Raw genomic sequence first — 16,638 nt, 5'->3', positions numbered from 1 at the left:
TCGACATTGAGGCAGAATAGCAAAAGCTCACAGCTTTACATTCAATGACAAAAGGAATGGACTTTGGAGAGTCACCAGAGATGCTGGCATTCAGCTTCTCCACCAGTCACAAAAGCAAACAGCATCTACATCATAGGCATGTGAGTGGGCTTGAGTGATAAAGAAATCAGCATCTACATCATAGGCATGTGAGTGGGCTCGAGTAATAAAGAAATCGGTATCTACATCATAGGCATGTAGTAGGCAGGTAGGTAGAGAGATGACACAGATCAATCTTAACAGCAAAACACCATCAATAGATGAAGACAATACTGGAAATCTTTTCATTCTTACTCTTACTGAACAGTGGTAAACACATGGCTCAAATAAACTCAAATTTCCAAATGCAAACCGGATGTAATACTTAATATAACTTTTTTGAAAAAATTATACCCTAGCTACTTTTGGTTTAACAGTGCTGAAGGAAGAAACAAATTACCACTGATCAATATCTTATTTTAAAATAATGACTATTATCAGATTACCAAATTATCACAAAATTTACTTTTAGAAATAACTTCCAGGCATCACAGAATTTAGTGCTGGATTCATGGGTATATTAAAAATATCATCAATATCTAATTTATTATGTATGTCTCAACATATTGCCATCAAATTCAAATACATAAGAATCACCCAAATACAAGTAATTCATTCCTTCATAGAGCTAAACACCAGATGCTTCTAACCAGCTGAAATTTCATAATTAAAGTATCACAAATCATCAATACTTCTACTATAATTATTAAGAAGACTGTGTTTCAAATAGTATTAAAATCATACCCTATTGCAGGTAGCACATACACACTAAATGTGCATATCTATACTAAATACTACTGGAAATAATACTCAGAAAACAGGCAGAAAAGGGGTCAGGGTAACTCATTATAAAACACAATTTACTTCCTAAGTTGGTAATACAGTTCTTTTCTAGGATACCTGCTTGCTTCTATGCTGAAAACTCCATCCAATATACATTTACTCAACACACAACATATGATGTATTTCTGCGCTTTATGGCTGTGTAATGGGTATGGATCCATGTTGAAATGGGTAAGACATACATCAGATACTAATCAGAATTCAGACATAACATTCTCATTTGCAATCAGGAATAAACAACCGTCCTTCAACAACTTGTCTTTTTATTCTGGAACCAAAATCAAGTACAATCTACAGTCTTATTTTAATTTCCTCTAGGTAAAATATCATGTCCACTTTTTTAACCATTTAGAGACATTCCAATTGCTTCAAAGATAATAGTGATCTATATTCTTTTTATCTGAGTAGTTTGGAGGTGGACTTAAATTATATGCTCGCTCTTTAGGAGCTCTACATTAAAGCTGAGGATCCCTTCTCTTCTCTCTAGACAATCAGTGTGAGCACAATGTCACGTCAGTTAAGTTTACATTAGAAATACATTATAGACATTAGTTTATAGCGGGTATTTTATAACAGGATAAACACAGGTAACTATGAGAACAATAGTTCCACTTTCACTATTATGTACTAGAACATATTATGTAAAGAACACTATTTCCACACCATTTAGTGAGGCACAGCCATAAAAGGAGTACCCAGGAAAAGCATAAATGTGAGAAAAATACATTGCACACAAACCCTTATTAATATATCTGGAAATGATAGTCTATGCCTATGGATTTTCACATAAAGTAGAGCTGGTTAACTTGATTACTCAAGCTAAAGGCTAGGCCTTTCCAATGAGACAGTTAAAACAACCCTACTGGAAAAGGAGTGATAAAGACCGCAGGGCTCCACAAGTCCTTCAGCAAGAGGTACATTTTCTACAACCACCTTTGAGAATTTTTACCTCAATTATGTGTGGGCAGTGAGGTATATGCAGGAGTGCAGGTGGCTGCAGAAGCCAGAGGTATGAGATCTCCTAGAGGTGGAGCTGACAGGGCTGGTGTGCTGCCCTGTATAGGGTTATGAACCACACTAGTGTCCCCTGCAAGGGTGGTTTGTGCTTTTAACCATTGAGCCCCTTTATAATCACTTATTAATCAATAAATTCAATTAAGTCTAACAAGTAAAAAGACTTAATTTTTGGAAGTTTCGAACTTTTTCAGAAACATAGTTTATAATATTTGTAAAAACAAGGCTCTTTCCAAGAGAAATGATTTTCCAGAGATGAACCTGTTATTCTGTATAACCAAAGGTGACACCTGCTGTGTGAAGCTCATTTCTCTCACATACTCATTTAGTGACAAAGACTGAGAAATTCACCAGCAAATGACCATCTTCTTGTCAACTGCCCAGGAAGATTTAACCAAGCTTCTACCCTATAAAGCATCAACATACATCCATTTTTAAATCATAGTGAAAAATAAATAGCACCTTTTAATTCATGGCCTCCTTTTCTGGAATGCCAAGTCCTGCTATCAATACTATGGAAAGCAGTATAGACTGCTCCCTTGTCTCCCTGTAGACCTCCACAATGTCTAATTCGGAAGGGCCTGTAAAGGCAGTCTCCTTTCATCACATGGGACAAAGTGTTTCCTCCATCCCTCAGTGTTCCTAAACATGAAAGGCAGCAGCAGACAGCAGCTGCGTGTTTGCAATCTCATGTTCCTGGACTTAGTTCTCTATCATAATAAACCCACTGTGAAGGCAGAAATGGAGGACGCCTTTGGATCTGCTCACAACTCCACCGCTGTTTTACTGGAGTCACCTTCAAATATCAAAGTGATGATCTATGCTAACTGACAACTCAGGACTACGTGTGTAACTTTTATTCAAGTAGTTTTTAAACTTGTATACAAATTTACACACACTTAAAACTCAAAGAAAACATAACCCAACAATTAAAGCAAAGTTTTTGGTCCCTTTGTGCGTGCGTGTGCATGTGTACATATGTAAAACTGAGAAAGAAAACTGGGCTAAAAAGTAAACTCTATTCACAGTTCTGGGTTTACAGTCACAGCACACAACTAACCAAGTGTCTGTGTGTCTGTAATGAAGTAACAGTTGAATGAAAAAAACTTCTACTAAATTACTGAACTTGAATTTAATAAAATGAATAAACAGTAAACAGAGCCAAAAGGAAAAAAAAATCCCAAAGTCATATCCAATACTGTTCCCTAAATTATAAGATAAAGCTAAACCAATGACGCCTCACCTCTGAGTTCTTCTGGTTTGACTGGCTAGAGGAACAATTTAAATTATATGAATTCAGACCTCTTTTGTTTGTTTGTTTGTTTGATTTTGGTCTCTCAGTTAAAGACAAACTTTAACTTAAAAGACTTAGCAAAGACATCTCCTAAAAAGTTACTACATCCCCCCAAACAAGATGATGTATACCTGGAACTTGTGAATGGGACCTGACTTGAAAATGTTTTACAGATAATAACCAGGAGTCCCCAGGTAAAGCCAGCCTGAATCAGAGGACCCCTAAATCCAAAGGCCTTATCTGTACAAGAAGCCCATGGAAACAACCCTGTGAAGACACAGGCAGACTGGAGGGACCTGTCCAAATATAAGGCACCCCAAACAATTGCTGGAGTAAGCTGAGCAGGGACAATGGACTTCCTTCTCCTGAAGGAGAGAGCTATGGTAGCACTGAATCCAGGTGCTGTTCCTCTAAGTATGTGAGGAAAAGTTCTAAGCCGTGAGGTTTGCAGTTATTTTTGTACATGAGCCAGAGGTACCTAACAGAAAGATTATCTGTAACAGGTATTCTAATTAACACGGTTTATCTTTGGCCTGTATAAACATCAAATTAGGAATTAGTTCAAATGGCTTCCCTACTTCTGCATTTTTAATTAAAAAACCTGATTCCTAGATAAACATCCCAAAGCCTCTAGCTCATGATTTGTTATGTCTGTAAATCCATTCTAATTTAAGATCGGAGCTATATTTACTGCAATAACTGTCCACTTACTCAGAAATACTGCTAGTTCATTGTAAATGGTTTTCAAATTCTTTGATGTCCTGGTTCGAGGGCTGTGGGGCTTTCCCAGCACCCTCCATGTGCAGACAGAAAGTGCCCAGACCTGGGAAGCTGGCAGCACCAGTGCTTCTCAAGACAACTGTTAGCTACTCTCTCGTCATTAGTCAGGCTTCTAGGCTGGCCTCAAACTTAATGCTTTTCATTCAACTTCCCTGAATTTACCTAAAAGGGGTTCCACTTCTACTTACCCAGTTATTTGTTGGAGAAAGTCTACTTTTAAAATTCAAAATATTGCTGCCATTACCACATAAACCTTTGTATGTCCTGATTATCTGGCCACTGAAAAGTCTTGTTCAGAAAGATATAAAAAGTTAGAAAATTAACAACTGTGTAACAACCAAGTTCACAAACAAGTCTAGATACAGGTGGCAGAGGTATGTTAAGCCTATATATAATATACGGTAAAATGAAGTAACGGAATTCCAGTAGTTTCTGAGGAACTGTAGAAGTGACTAAGCATACAAAAAACATTAAATTCCAGAAAATTGACTTTGATTTTAAAGAGTCAGCTATGGTCCAACCAGCAAACATGTAGGCTGGAACTAATAAATATTTCACAATTTCATGTCTCTGAAATACCCTTTTCCACACGTAAAACGTGTAATGCCTATTGTCCGCCAATAAATACTTATGGACGTAAGTGAATCTCCAAACAAAAAATACTGAGACTACCAGAATCACAGAGAACTGAACTCTACGTTTCCAAACTAAGCTAAGAAAAGTCTTGACTTTCGTAGGAGAAAGTAGGTGAGGGAAGGAAAAAAAAACAGTAAATGAGAAAAAGTAGAATAACTGAGGAAAATGAAGACAGGCTTCATGACTACTCCGGTCACCAATAACAATCCCACCATTAACTACCACAAACACAAGAAATGCAGCCAGCAGGAGGATGTAGGGCCAGGTCAAAAGGAAAAGCATACTCAGGTTCTTAAACGACATGGAGTACACCAGAAGAAAGTGAAGAACTCTTCGGAGTTCTGAAAATGGTCCTTTCACAGGGGGAAGCCTCTCTTCCTTCTTCTTCTGCAGCTCAGTTTTCCAGGCCTCACTGAACTTCTGTGCAATGATGTGTCCCGCACAGAAGGCAGCCCAGACGATATTGGTCTGACGAAACATGAAGCCACAAAACCCAAGCAAGGCTGAAGTCCTATGATTGCCATAAAGACACATCAAGTAGGCAAAAAGAGTAAAGAACACAGACCCGGGTTCTGTATAATAAAGAAAGTTAAAGAAATAGAGGGTCGGAAATAGTGCCAGGGTTAATGTTGATAAGATTCTCTGGATACTTGAAGAAGCCTTGAAGGAAAAAGAAAAAATTATTTTTAGGGTAAAATAAATACACTATTTCTGCTGAATTAATAAAGAGATTTATTAAAAAAAACTCACTGCAGTTTAATTCAAATGAAGCATATTTCTGACTTTGCAATACCATGTATAATACCTCTGGCAATTTTCAGTTACATTCATCAGCTTGTAAACCATTAAAATACTAATGGTGTAAACCTCTTAAGAGCTTAAAATTTTTTGAATCACTGAACAAATTCTTTAGGGGTCGCTGAATAGGAGACCCTGGACTAAGGTACATGGAGAACACAGGGATGAACAGAACGCAGTAAAGATGGCACAGTTACGTCACCTTGCAACCTTGAACTGGGGTCTCAGCCCATCTCATCCAGTTCTTTAAGGACAGCCCTTCAAACCTCTACACTAGAGAAAACTGAAATGTGTAGACAGTATTCCTCACCCTGCCCAGTGAGCTTACTTTTTGTACAATGAAATGACAAGAAATTTTTCCTAAAAAAAGAAATCCAGGCCTACTCTAAACTAAATGTCTTCTTTTAGCTTCTTTGATAGTTTCAGAACTAACTATTCTGAACTCTCTGACCTATACCCTTCACTTAACCCTGTCACACACAGTCCGTGCCAACCCTTCGACTAAAGCCATCCTCAGGTCAGGTGTGGTGACACACACCTTTAAACTCAGAACTTGGAAAGCAGAGGCCGGTGGATCTCTATGAGTTCTAGGACAGCCAGACCTGCACAGAGTTTGAGGTCAGCAGGGCGCACAGTGAGACCCTGTCTCAATAAATACATAGATAAAGCTCCACAACAGGCTGTAAACTTGGCACATATGTGATACATCCTGTTCCGTCTGACAAATCTGTACTGTCAACAGTTTTATACAAAATATTAAATAGTAGAAACTGCAATTTACAAACATATAATTAAAACTAGTAAGGAAGAAATTGTAAAAATCAAAGTACTCTGTCACAGGTAATGAAAATCATGCACTGCTGCCATAGCTAACATTTATTAAAACTCTGCACTAGGTACTAGCCTAAGCAACCTCCCTTTATTAAGCAAGCTCCTTTACTCTTAATACAAATTCAATGAGGCAAATTTTTAATTTAATATTTAAATTACTTCAAATAGATAAAAATATAAAATCATAAAGGAGTAATTTGCTCACGTTCATATAAGTAGTAGCCAGGACTGAATTTAAACCCAGGCAACCTACCTCCAAGACTTGCATATGAAGTCATATCCAGCTCCCTCAGCTAAGATTCATTAGCCTATCTAATTTCCTAGAGAAAGCATGGAGTTATTAAACCGGTTTGGTTTACTAACAAACACTTTTAGATTTTCAAATAATGCTATTCCCATATTGAAATATAAACACCTTCTACATAGAAGTAGAGAACATCCATTTAGCTTTGTAAAACCTACAAAAATAAACCGTTGGACATTTTCCTCCATCTTATATAACTGTAACTTGACTGCACAGAAACTTTCAATAACTCTATTCTGTACATACCTTGTTTCTGGGTTGTACCTTTCTGAAAAGCAAATACAGTACATAGAAGTTGCCAACACTGAAGAGAAGATTAACAAATCTGAGCATTCCAATGGAACAGACAACATGTTCAGACCATCCAAGGATCCAGCTGGCGGGTTTGACCACTCCAACTGACACCAGGTACAGGCCGGGCAACGTAGTAATCATAGGATCCCACTTAAAAAGAAAAGACCGACGGTAAAGCTGAAGCAATAATGACTCCATTGATACAAGTGTGTCAAAAATCAGTTTTCATTTGTTCCAATATTGAATAATTAGTTGAGAACATTCTATGACATAATTAAATAAATCCTGGCAGATGAGATGTCTTTAAGTTCTAGTTTTAAGATTGAATGTGTGTGCCCACACATCTAAGTATGTGCAACATAGACAAGCAGGTGCCTGTGGAAGACAGAGCGGGCACTGGGTCCCCTGGAACTGGAGTTACAGATGGTTAGTGAGCAGCTCAATGTGGGCGAAGGGAAATCTGGTCTTCAGTCCAAACAGCAAGAGCTACCAACCACTGAGCCACCGCTCCAGTTCATTCTAAGAAACCATTTTGCTCCCTGTCTGAAACCCATTCGGAATTATTAAGGTATCATCAAGCAACAGACAGTAAGTTATAATTTGTTTCTACTTTCCAAGGCTTGCTCTTTAGGAAACATGTATTCTGTGACTAAATTGCACCGGCCCCAATTTTACAAGCCAGGCTAACAACAGTTGGACTCTGAAGGATCTTTAGATACTTTAGTATTTAGAGAGACTGCATTACAAGACTTCTAAAGAGAAAACCTGTTAGTTTGGGACTTAGTTTGGTGCTTACCCGTTTGACATCTTGCAATACATTCTGTATTAGAGACTGTAGTTACTATTACTTTGCAGGTTCGTGGTCCTTAAAATGGCAAAGGTTATGAGCAACAGCACCAAGGGAATCAGGATTTTCTTCAACGGACTTTATATTTTGAAGCAGTAACCCATACTGTGTTCATGAGAGACTATATGGCATTTATCTCTGTATTATGCATATTTATGTTATTGAGCATATATTTTTAAATGATGCAATCTGACTAGTTGCCAATTTATCTAGACAAGAGCAAGTTTCTAAAAACATACAAAGATGAAGTTTGAATGAAACTATCACTCTTTGGTGGCCTAAGAGGCTCAATTAGGCGTCCAAAACACTGAGTGGAATACCTTAGAAGTAAGTTTTGGGTGTTTTTTTGTTTTGTTTTGTTCTGTCTTCTGCATTTCCAGGGGACACCCGCATGTCTCTAGTCCTGGGACTTAGGAAGGCAAACTGGTCATCTGCCAAGAGGAGCTATAATTTGGGGTCCGCATTTCTCGCATCACCTAACAAATACGCCGTGGATCTCCAGGCTACGTACAGTCAGCCTTTACCCAGTTGCTTTCACGTTTTTGACTGTGGGAGGGCAGACAGGGAAAAGGAAACACACAGAGGTTGGGAGGAGCCCGGCCCGGGGCAGGGCCAGCAGGGACCAACCTGCGACCGGGAGAAGCGGCCCTCGCAGTAGCGCTGCGCCTGCGGCAGGTGGAAGATCTCGTCCATGTAGGGCTCGCGCAGGGCACGGCTGAAGGCGGAGAAGAGCAGGCAGGACACCAGGAAGGTGCAGCTCAGGGCGGCCGAGAAGTAGTAGCCCTCCAGCTGCGCCATGCCGCGCAGCCGCGTCCGGGCTCAGCCCCGGGCAGACGTGCGCTCAAAATCCAGCGCGCAAGGCCCGCGGCGGCCTGGCGAGCGACGGCAGGGCCGGCACGCAAGGGATGCTGGGAGAGCGTTGGCCGGAAGCACAAGGAGGTCACCGTTTCCGGAGTGAAGCGCTTACGCAACGCCGCGGACGGCCGTCCTGTCAATCACTCTGCTCAGAGTTCTCTGAGTGGCCAGAGCTCGAGGGAGGGGCGGGGCTCGGCTCGGGCCCGGGAACCGCGCCCAGCAGTCTCCGGAGAGAAGGGATTCTTGCGCCCTCTGTTGCTTTGCAGAAGCTTTCTAACCTCCAAGCTCCCAAACTGCACGTCGTTTCCAGCTACTGCTGTTCTCCATTGCCAGTGAAATGAATTGCTAGAACCTTCATGACAATCCATGACATCCTGCCGTCTCTAGCTGGTAGTAAAGATTGACGCTTTCTGATTGGCACAGGGCAGTCTTTTCCCGTGCCACTCCTGGAGAGACCGAGTTAATTAACATTCAGAGTTGGTGTGTTTTAGATGAGGAATACTTCTCTTGTGCTTATCATTTTAGTTACTATTGCGGTGGGTGCTGGCTCAGACCTGTAGTCGAGGCACTTGAGAGGTTGAGGCAGGAGGATTGTTCCTAGTTCCAGACCAACCTGGGATACAGTGTAAGATCCTTCCTTTAAAATAAACAATAAAGTCATTAATATCTATCTCTGTTCTAGTGCGTTCTAACATGTGACCTTAAGTACCTTAACATGTGGTATTATGGAATATTTATTTAATTATGTGGTCTCCAAATGGTACATGTAAAAAGTTGTAGGCTAGGTATGCTTCACATAATACTTTTATTCTGAAATTGGAGTTGACACTGAAGATTGAGAAGATATTTGAAGAAAACTGAAGCTAAAGAATGCTTTGAGTGTGGTTGGTGACGATTTGTAGGAAAACATTTCTGTTAATTTCAGGTTGCTTTTGGCAGCCACACATCTCAAAGCAGTTGAGATTTGTTTTAAAGTGTAAAGCTCGGAATCGTCAATTCGGTTCTTTCCTTGAGTCGCAGCGAATTCTGCCAATGTATGGAAAGCTTTTCAAAACTGAACACACTATTCCCCCTCTCCTAGTAGAAATAACTGGAACTAAATTCCATGATGATGTGTTATTTATCTCCCCTCCACTCTTTATCTCCTCTCTAATTACTGAGGTAAACTTAACAATTTGAGACCATTTCAAATAATTTAGACACAACCACTTGACCTCAGATGCAATATGCTTGCTCTATCCTGACCATACACACAATTATGATAATACACACCTTAGAAGCATCTGGCCTCTGTTAGATATCATGGACAATGTTTGAAGAAAGTAGCACAAATTTACCTCTTTATGCTCATGTTCTCATAATAATTGCTACCAAGAACTTACTTAGACATCCAACTCCCATATATGTGTTCCACACTCTTCTTGCTGAACTGGAATGTTTCAAGCAAGCACAAGGTTTCAGAATGGCTAGGTACCTTTTCTAATAATTTATTTGTTTGTTTTTTGGAAACAAAATGAAGATAGGTAACTTATCTAAAATTATGTAAAAAATGGCAGTCTAGAAGAGGGGAAGGAATTGGAATTATAGTCTTATGGCTTATAACTATAATTTCTACTGAACTGACTGCTTTTCATCATTTGTAATTTAAATTTATATCCCACCTCTATTTCCATCAGTCAAGTGGACAAATATATATTGCATCAAATGAAAAACATTCTCATCTAGAGGCGGCAGTTAGTGGTTGGTGGGGAAAGAGACAGTTTCTATCCATGCTGTAACCACTGGTAATTTGCTCCCTACCCCATCATGCTCCTGTGGGATCCCAAATTAAGCTCAGTGGCTCAAAGAGTTCACTTTGCAGACAGATCATGTCAAAATGTGCGGGAGAGCATTGTAAACAGAAAAGGATAGGATAAGCACTCTCTCCAAACACAGAGCCGTCATTTCCAGATGGGAGGAACTCTGAGTGGGGGTTCACCTTTTCAAGAGCTACAAACTGAAGGCCTTCCTAACAATGTTGAATTATGACACTCTGAGGGGCTGGGAGTTACAATCTCAGGAAGACCCAGGGAGAAGGCCATGATTATGTAACAAAGATGGTGAACTTCCAGGATAGACATTCTGTCTTACTATCCCTTTTCACATACTGCTGAATCCGACTTTGGCTACTTACAGTAGCAGTGTTGTTTTACTTAGTGAAGAGACATTTGGTTCTATACAGCAAGGACTACAAACCTGAGCCAATATCCTACACAGTAGCCTCCAAAATACATTTGTAGACTTGCAGTCAATATTTGGTTGATGTCTTATCACTGGGAAATGAGCAAACAAAAAGTTTTAAATGAAAGGAAACATGCAAAAAGTTTCAGTTCAAAATGTGGTGGGGCTCCCAGCAAAGAAGACCACCCAGACACATTCTGTTGAAAGGGTTTATTCCAGCCAGCTAGTAACTATGTCTACGTAATCAGAATCTACGTGCAGCCCTGAGCCTTTCTCAGGACCCATACTGAAGCAAGAAAACCACATCCTGGAGAGAAAGTTGTGGTGGTTTGAAAGAAAATGTCCCCATAGGTTAATAGGGAGTGGCACTATTAAGAGGTGTGTCCTTGTTGAAGTAGATGTGTCCTTGTTGGAGGAAGTGTGTCACTGGGGTCAGGGCTTGAAGTCTCAGATACTCAAGCCAGACCCAGTGAGTCATTTTCTTCCTGCTGCCTGCCCATCCAGAGGTAGAACTCTTGGCTCCTTCTCCAGCACCATGTCTGCCTGTGTGCTGCCAAACTCCCATCATGACAATACTGGACTAAACCTCTGAATTGTAAGCCATCCTTAATTAAATGTTTCCCTTCATAAGAGTTGTCATGGTTGTGGTGTCTCATCACAGAAGTCCTCAAGGTTCCCTTCTCGCAGCTGCAAGCTAAGAAGATAGTCACAAAAGCCGAAATGTGCAATTAGCAAAAACAGTGAGGTCAGGTTGACCATTGCAGAGAGCCAGTATCCGGGAGTTGTTTTTGTTCGCAGAATTGTTTTTCTTAGGTTCTCCCTTCCAGGTACTGGCACTCAGGAAAACAAAGTTCATCCAAGGTAACAAAACACAGTCACCAAAGGCAACTTACAGCTCTTGTGATAAAAAAAAGTACTAGCAAGTATTTAACTGAAAATATTGAAGATATGGTAAGGGGAGAAATCGACCTGCTTTTTTGGAGCTGTTCCAATTCTGGCCCTGAGCATCTCAAGTACGCATTGATGACCAGTCATCTAGAAATTGTATGTTGTACACCATACAATCCAACTTATGATTCTTAAAATGTGAACCCCACACCAGCAACGCTAGCAGCACCCAAAAACCTGTAACAAATCTGAGTCATCGAGTTAGTGCCTTGAACTCATGAAAGCAGAAGCTCCGAAATTAAACCAAATAACTAAGGGTTAGCCATTCACTTAATAATCAATTACAGGACTGGGGAGATGGTTTGTAGGTAAAATGCTTCCTGTGTAAGTGTGAACACTTGAGTTCAGATACCAACAGCCGGAAAAACAACAATAACAACGAAACACCCCCAGGCATGGTGGTGTATGTCTTAATCCTAGCAGGAAGATCTTAAGATTCCACTAGCCTTCTCTCTCGGCCAAATTGGTAAGCTCAGATCAGTGGTTCTCAACCTGGGGGTTGACTGACACTTTCACAGAGGTCTCCCAAGACCATCAGAAAAGACAGGTGTTTACATTACGATTCATCACATTAGCAAAATTACAGTTATGAAGTAGCAATGAGAATAATTTTATGGTTGGGGGTTCACCACAACATGAAGAATTCTATTAAGCGATCTCAGCATCAGGAAGGTTAAGAACCACTGCTCTAGATCATTTTGAGGCCCTGTCTCAAAAAATTAAGGTGGAGAGCAGTGTTATGTCCTCACTGTCTGGTCTCCACAAGCAGGTACAAATGAGTGCACACCCATCTGTGTACAAAGGACACATGCACATGAATACAACGCTCCACACACAGGTCAGTTATGACCATCTTATGTATCTGCACACCATGCATGTGAATTTCCATAGCAGTTCTTGCTCTTCTGAAGGCCATGCAGCCTTGTTTCCTCTGACAGTCTTTTTTTTATGGTAGTATAAGTGTCTTTATTTAAAGAGTAAAAATGTATGCAAAAATTCTCCTCCCTTCTATAAAAGACAGAATATTATTTTCTTGGGAATAAATGAAGTATTGAGATATCAATATTGTTGTAGTCTTTAGATTAATGACATTAAGTCAGACACAGGTTTGTTTTGCAGTTACAAATTTTAAAACATTGTTGTGCTACCTCAAGGATACACAAGGTTCTTTACAAAAGGCAGTGGCAGTGTGTGCATGTGTATGTGGTCAAAGGCTCACTGAGGGAGGGGTTGGCATATTCATTTTAGTTTTTTTTTTTTTTTTGGTTTTTCGAGACAGGGTTTCTCTGTGGCTTTGGAGCCTGTCCTGGAACTAGCTCTGTAGACCAGGCTGGTCTCGAACTCACAGAGATCCACCTGCCTCTGCCTCCCGAGTGCTGGGATTAAAGGCGTGCGCCACCATCGCCCGGCTCATTTTAGTTTTTAAAAGAAAAATATTTGCTTACTTTTATAAGTAATTTGCCTGCATGTACGTGTGTGTGTGTGTGTGTGTGTGTGTGTGTGTGTGCATGTGTGTTTCTGTTGCCTATGGAGACTGGAATAGACAGTCCAATCCCCTTGAACTGGAGGTACAGGAAGCGATGACAGACTTTAAAGTTCCTCTGACAGTCTTGTTCGTGTTTGTTCCTGGCCCCTCCTGTGGAGGAATGAGGCTTTCCTGGTTCTTTATCTTCGGGTTTTCCTCCACCACAAAGCAAAGTACAAGAGAGGTGAACTTCAAGTAGAGTTTAGTATTTTTGACCATATATGTTCATATTTGGATAAAGTTTTTTATTGGAAGATTTCTCTATGGAGAGAAAGTGCTTTTTCAGGCTATTGCTGCCTATAGATGAGAAAAAAATTTCAAAACAGAAATATCATGAAGCTCTGGGATGTTTTGCATTTAATTCATATAAAACTTATGTACCATGAGTTGGTGATTACATGGGACTGACAACCACAGTGGTAAAGTTTCAGAATAATTTAAACACTAATGTGAGAAATGAGACTTGACAATGGCCCAATTTTAATTTATAAACAACTAATATTTTAACTGACACTATGATGTCATCTAACTTGGAAATCTCAGAGTTGGAACTGAGTTTCGCCATCCAGATTTAAAACGGAAAAGCTAGGTTTCAGCCAAAATGATGTATGAGTGGAGGTGGGGTAGGTGGATTAGTCCCTTTGGTTTTAGAAGCAAAGGAAATATTGGGATATCTTTAAGTCTAGCGATTTGGTACCCAGTGTGGGTTGATAGATTGGAACACATTTAAAATATTATTCTTTAGCTATGTTTATGCTTTGGATTTAGTATAAGCATATATAGCATGAGTTTCATTAATAAAATTTAAGTTCAGATACCTAGTGCAGATTTCCTTTCAGGGCAGAGCCCACGCTAGAGGAATTCCCTCATCTGTGGTTCCTGTCCTTCCCTTGTTTGTTGTATGTGCTTCCTCTGAATAAGGTGTCAGACTACATTAAATATTTTACACTTATTTAATATATTAAAATGAAAAACTCTTTTATTATTGTCTCAAAAGAGTAGTTCCTGTAATTTTCACGTTTCAGTCATTCTAAGTGTGAGAAAGGTCTGTGCCGTTAAATGGTTGTGATAACACCTACTTCCACTAGAGGGTGATGACAGCTTCAGCGGAATCAGGACCCGTTTATTGCCTTTGCAGTTAAGTATTAGTCCTCTGTGACAGGCAATCAGACATTTGCCTAATAAGCCTGCCATGCGCGGGGGTGGGGGGTGGGAGGTGAGGGGTGGGGGAGGCTCTATCTATTAGCTTTTGAAGTTCATGGTTTTCATTAGCAATAATTCCTCGGTATTTTGTTTTCTATATATATTGTGTCCTCCAACAGTCTTATGAGCAGACCAGACATTTTGGAAGCAGGAGAGAGACTGGAGAGTCTGACAGAGAAGCTCACATGCACGGGTGTGATTGTAGACTGCCCCTGGGAATGGCTAGAGAACATGGGATACGTTTTTGGACTCATCAGTCACAGAAGTAAAGTTCTTATCTCTGGGGAAGGTTTCTATCCCAGGACTCAGGCAGAGATCCGAGAGAAAGGAGAGAGAAAGGAAAACACTCTGCCCTTTCTGGTTGGAGCGTCAAGAAGGCTTTAGGCCAGGATTCTCCATGAATCCAAAGCAGGGGTCTCTGCTTCTGCTGGAAGCAGGAAATACTGCAGGATCTAGAGCTGCCTCCGACCATCCTAACAGCGGAGATGAACAGTGGAAAAGACATCCTCAGAATGCGAGATGATTCTCACCAAAGGGGACCATGATGCAGGTCCAGGTCGTCTCTTACCGTGAGTGCTGCTCCCAGTGATAAGTAGCTCAGTGCTGCCAAAGGATGAGGCCCGGCAGGGAGGACCCCTGCAGACCTTGAGGGCAGCTGACGAGAGCCACCTATGTTACAGGAAAGGCAAATCTGTACAAATATTTGAAACAGATATCCGTTTTTTTTTATTTTGTTTTGTATTGTTGACTATTGAGGGTCCAGGTCCCAGAAGTCAGCACCAGGGTATGCAAAGAAAATCCATGAATGTGGGTCGGGGGAGGCTAGACTTTTCTCCCTGGGGTGCATAGAAGGAAACACGCTTTCTGCTGGTAACCTAAGAAAAAAGGAATGCACTCACACTTTATCAATATTGTATAATTTAAGCAGAATCATCCTCTAGATCATCTACAGCTTTATGTGTGCCTCTTAGATGGAATATACACATGAGATAAACACACACGGGCAGCAGGAATACACCCAGAGTGGTTATTAGGGAGGAAATGAAGTTCTCAGGGGAGAGATGAAGTGACTCATGAGAGGAATTACAGACAGGAGCAGAGTTTCCACAACCAGTGACCCCACGGCTTTGCCAGGTGGGGCTCCCCACCAGGAATCATGCCTCTGACGGGTCAACCTGCTGAACACTAATTGTCACTTGCTGTATAGTCCCGGGGCAACTCTCTGGAGTTTTCGTTTTTAGTTTCTGAGACAGGGTTGCTCTGAGTAGCCTTGGGTGTCTAGGAATTTGCTCTGTAAACCAGTCTGGCCTCGAATTCACAGAGATCTGCCTGCCTCAGCCTCCCCAGTGCTAGGGTTAAAATTTGCACCACCACTCTCCAGAGAACCATTTTTTAAAGCCCAATTATACACTTTGATTACGTATCCAAAGCACACACTTAGGTTAAGATATATGCCAATAGTATAGTGGCCCTTTTAAAATATGTGTGCATTTTCTAGGTCAGACATTGGCAAGAGGGTTGGGAGATGATTGCAGTAATTTGTACTTCTTCAAACAGTGTGTATTTCAAGGACTTTCCTAGTCAACACCTAATGCTGTTTATTTTCTTATTTTACATACTCTAGTGCATAGGTAAAGGCATGGCATTTAGTTTTAATTGGCTTTCTCTGATGACGGTTGAAATGTTGTTTATGGCTCATTTGACTATGCTCTCTTTTAAGAGGTCTTTTTCAGTTCTATTGTCCCTTTTTACAGGAGACAAATTTTGATGGCAGTTGTAACGGTTCTGAAAACCCATGCAAATGTTTGGCTAGTGAGTGGCCAGTGTCACTGCTGTGTGAAGAATCAGTCTCCTAGCAGGAGCAGGGGATGCTTGCTTCTGGGCTGGAAAGCTCTCACAGCATCAGGACCAAGCTCTGACAGCAGCGGGGGTTATTCTGAAGTCTGTCTGCCTGATTCTTTTATACTCCCACAGTCCTGTTTTGTGTGTGTGTGCATTTGAAAACATTGCCCAAGAAGTTTACCAAAAAGAACTTCACTAAATATTGAAAATGAATAATTCCCACATCATTCTTCAAGAATGAAAGCGAGACATCTTGAATTGCAATCACAGTTATTACAGGTTCTATGTTGTCATCTAAAATGCTCTAAATGGTCCCAGATTGGCAG

At 40.6% G+C, this 16,638-nt stretch overlaps 1 protein-coding gene across 1 annotated transcript; it reads right to left on the bottom strand.

Annotated features, from left to right (window-relative positions):
- Positions 1 to 1,167: 1,167 nt before the first annotated feature.
- Positions 1,168 to 8,617, bottom strand: Alg10 (ALG10 alpha-1,2-glucosyltransferase). The gene is made up of 3 exons (XM_075960370.1): positions 8,347 to 8,617; positions 6,825 to 7,022; positions 1,168 to 5,305 (listed from the first exon to the last, which is right to left on the bottom strand). The coding sequence occupies exons 1-3, from the start codon at positions 8,515 to 8,517 to the stop codon at positions 4,250 to 4,252; spliced, it is 1,425 nt and encodes a 474-aa protein (XP_075816485.1). The 5' UTR covers positions 8,518 to 8,617; the 3' UTR covers positions 1,168 to 4,249.
- Positions 8,618 to 16,638: the final 8,021 nt, after the last annotated feature.

Source organism: Microtus pennsylvanicus, chromosome 2, assembly GCF_037038515.1.
Source record: "Microtus pennsylvanicus isolate mMicPen1 chromosome 2, mMicPen1.hap1, whole genome shotgun sequence".
In the NCBI taxonomy this organism is placed as follows: Eukaryota; Metazoa; Chordata; class Mammalia; order Rodentia; family Cricetidae; genus Microtus; species Microtus pennsylvanicus.
Note: the sequence above shows the minus strand (reverse complement) of the source record. Positions and strands in the feature narration are given on the sequence as shown.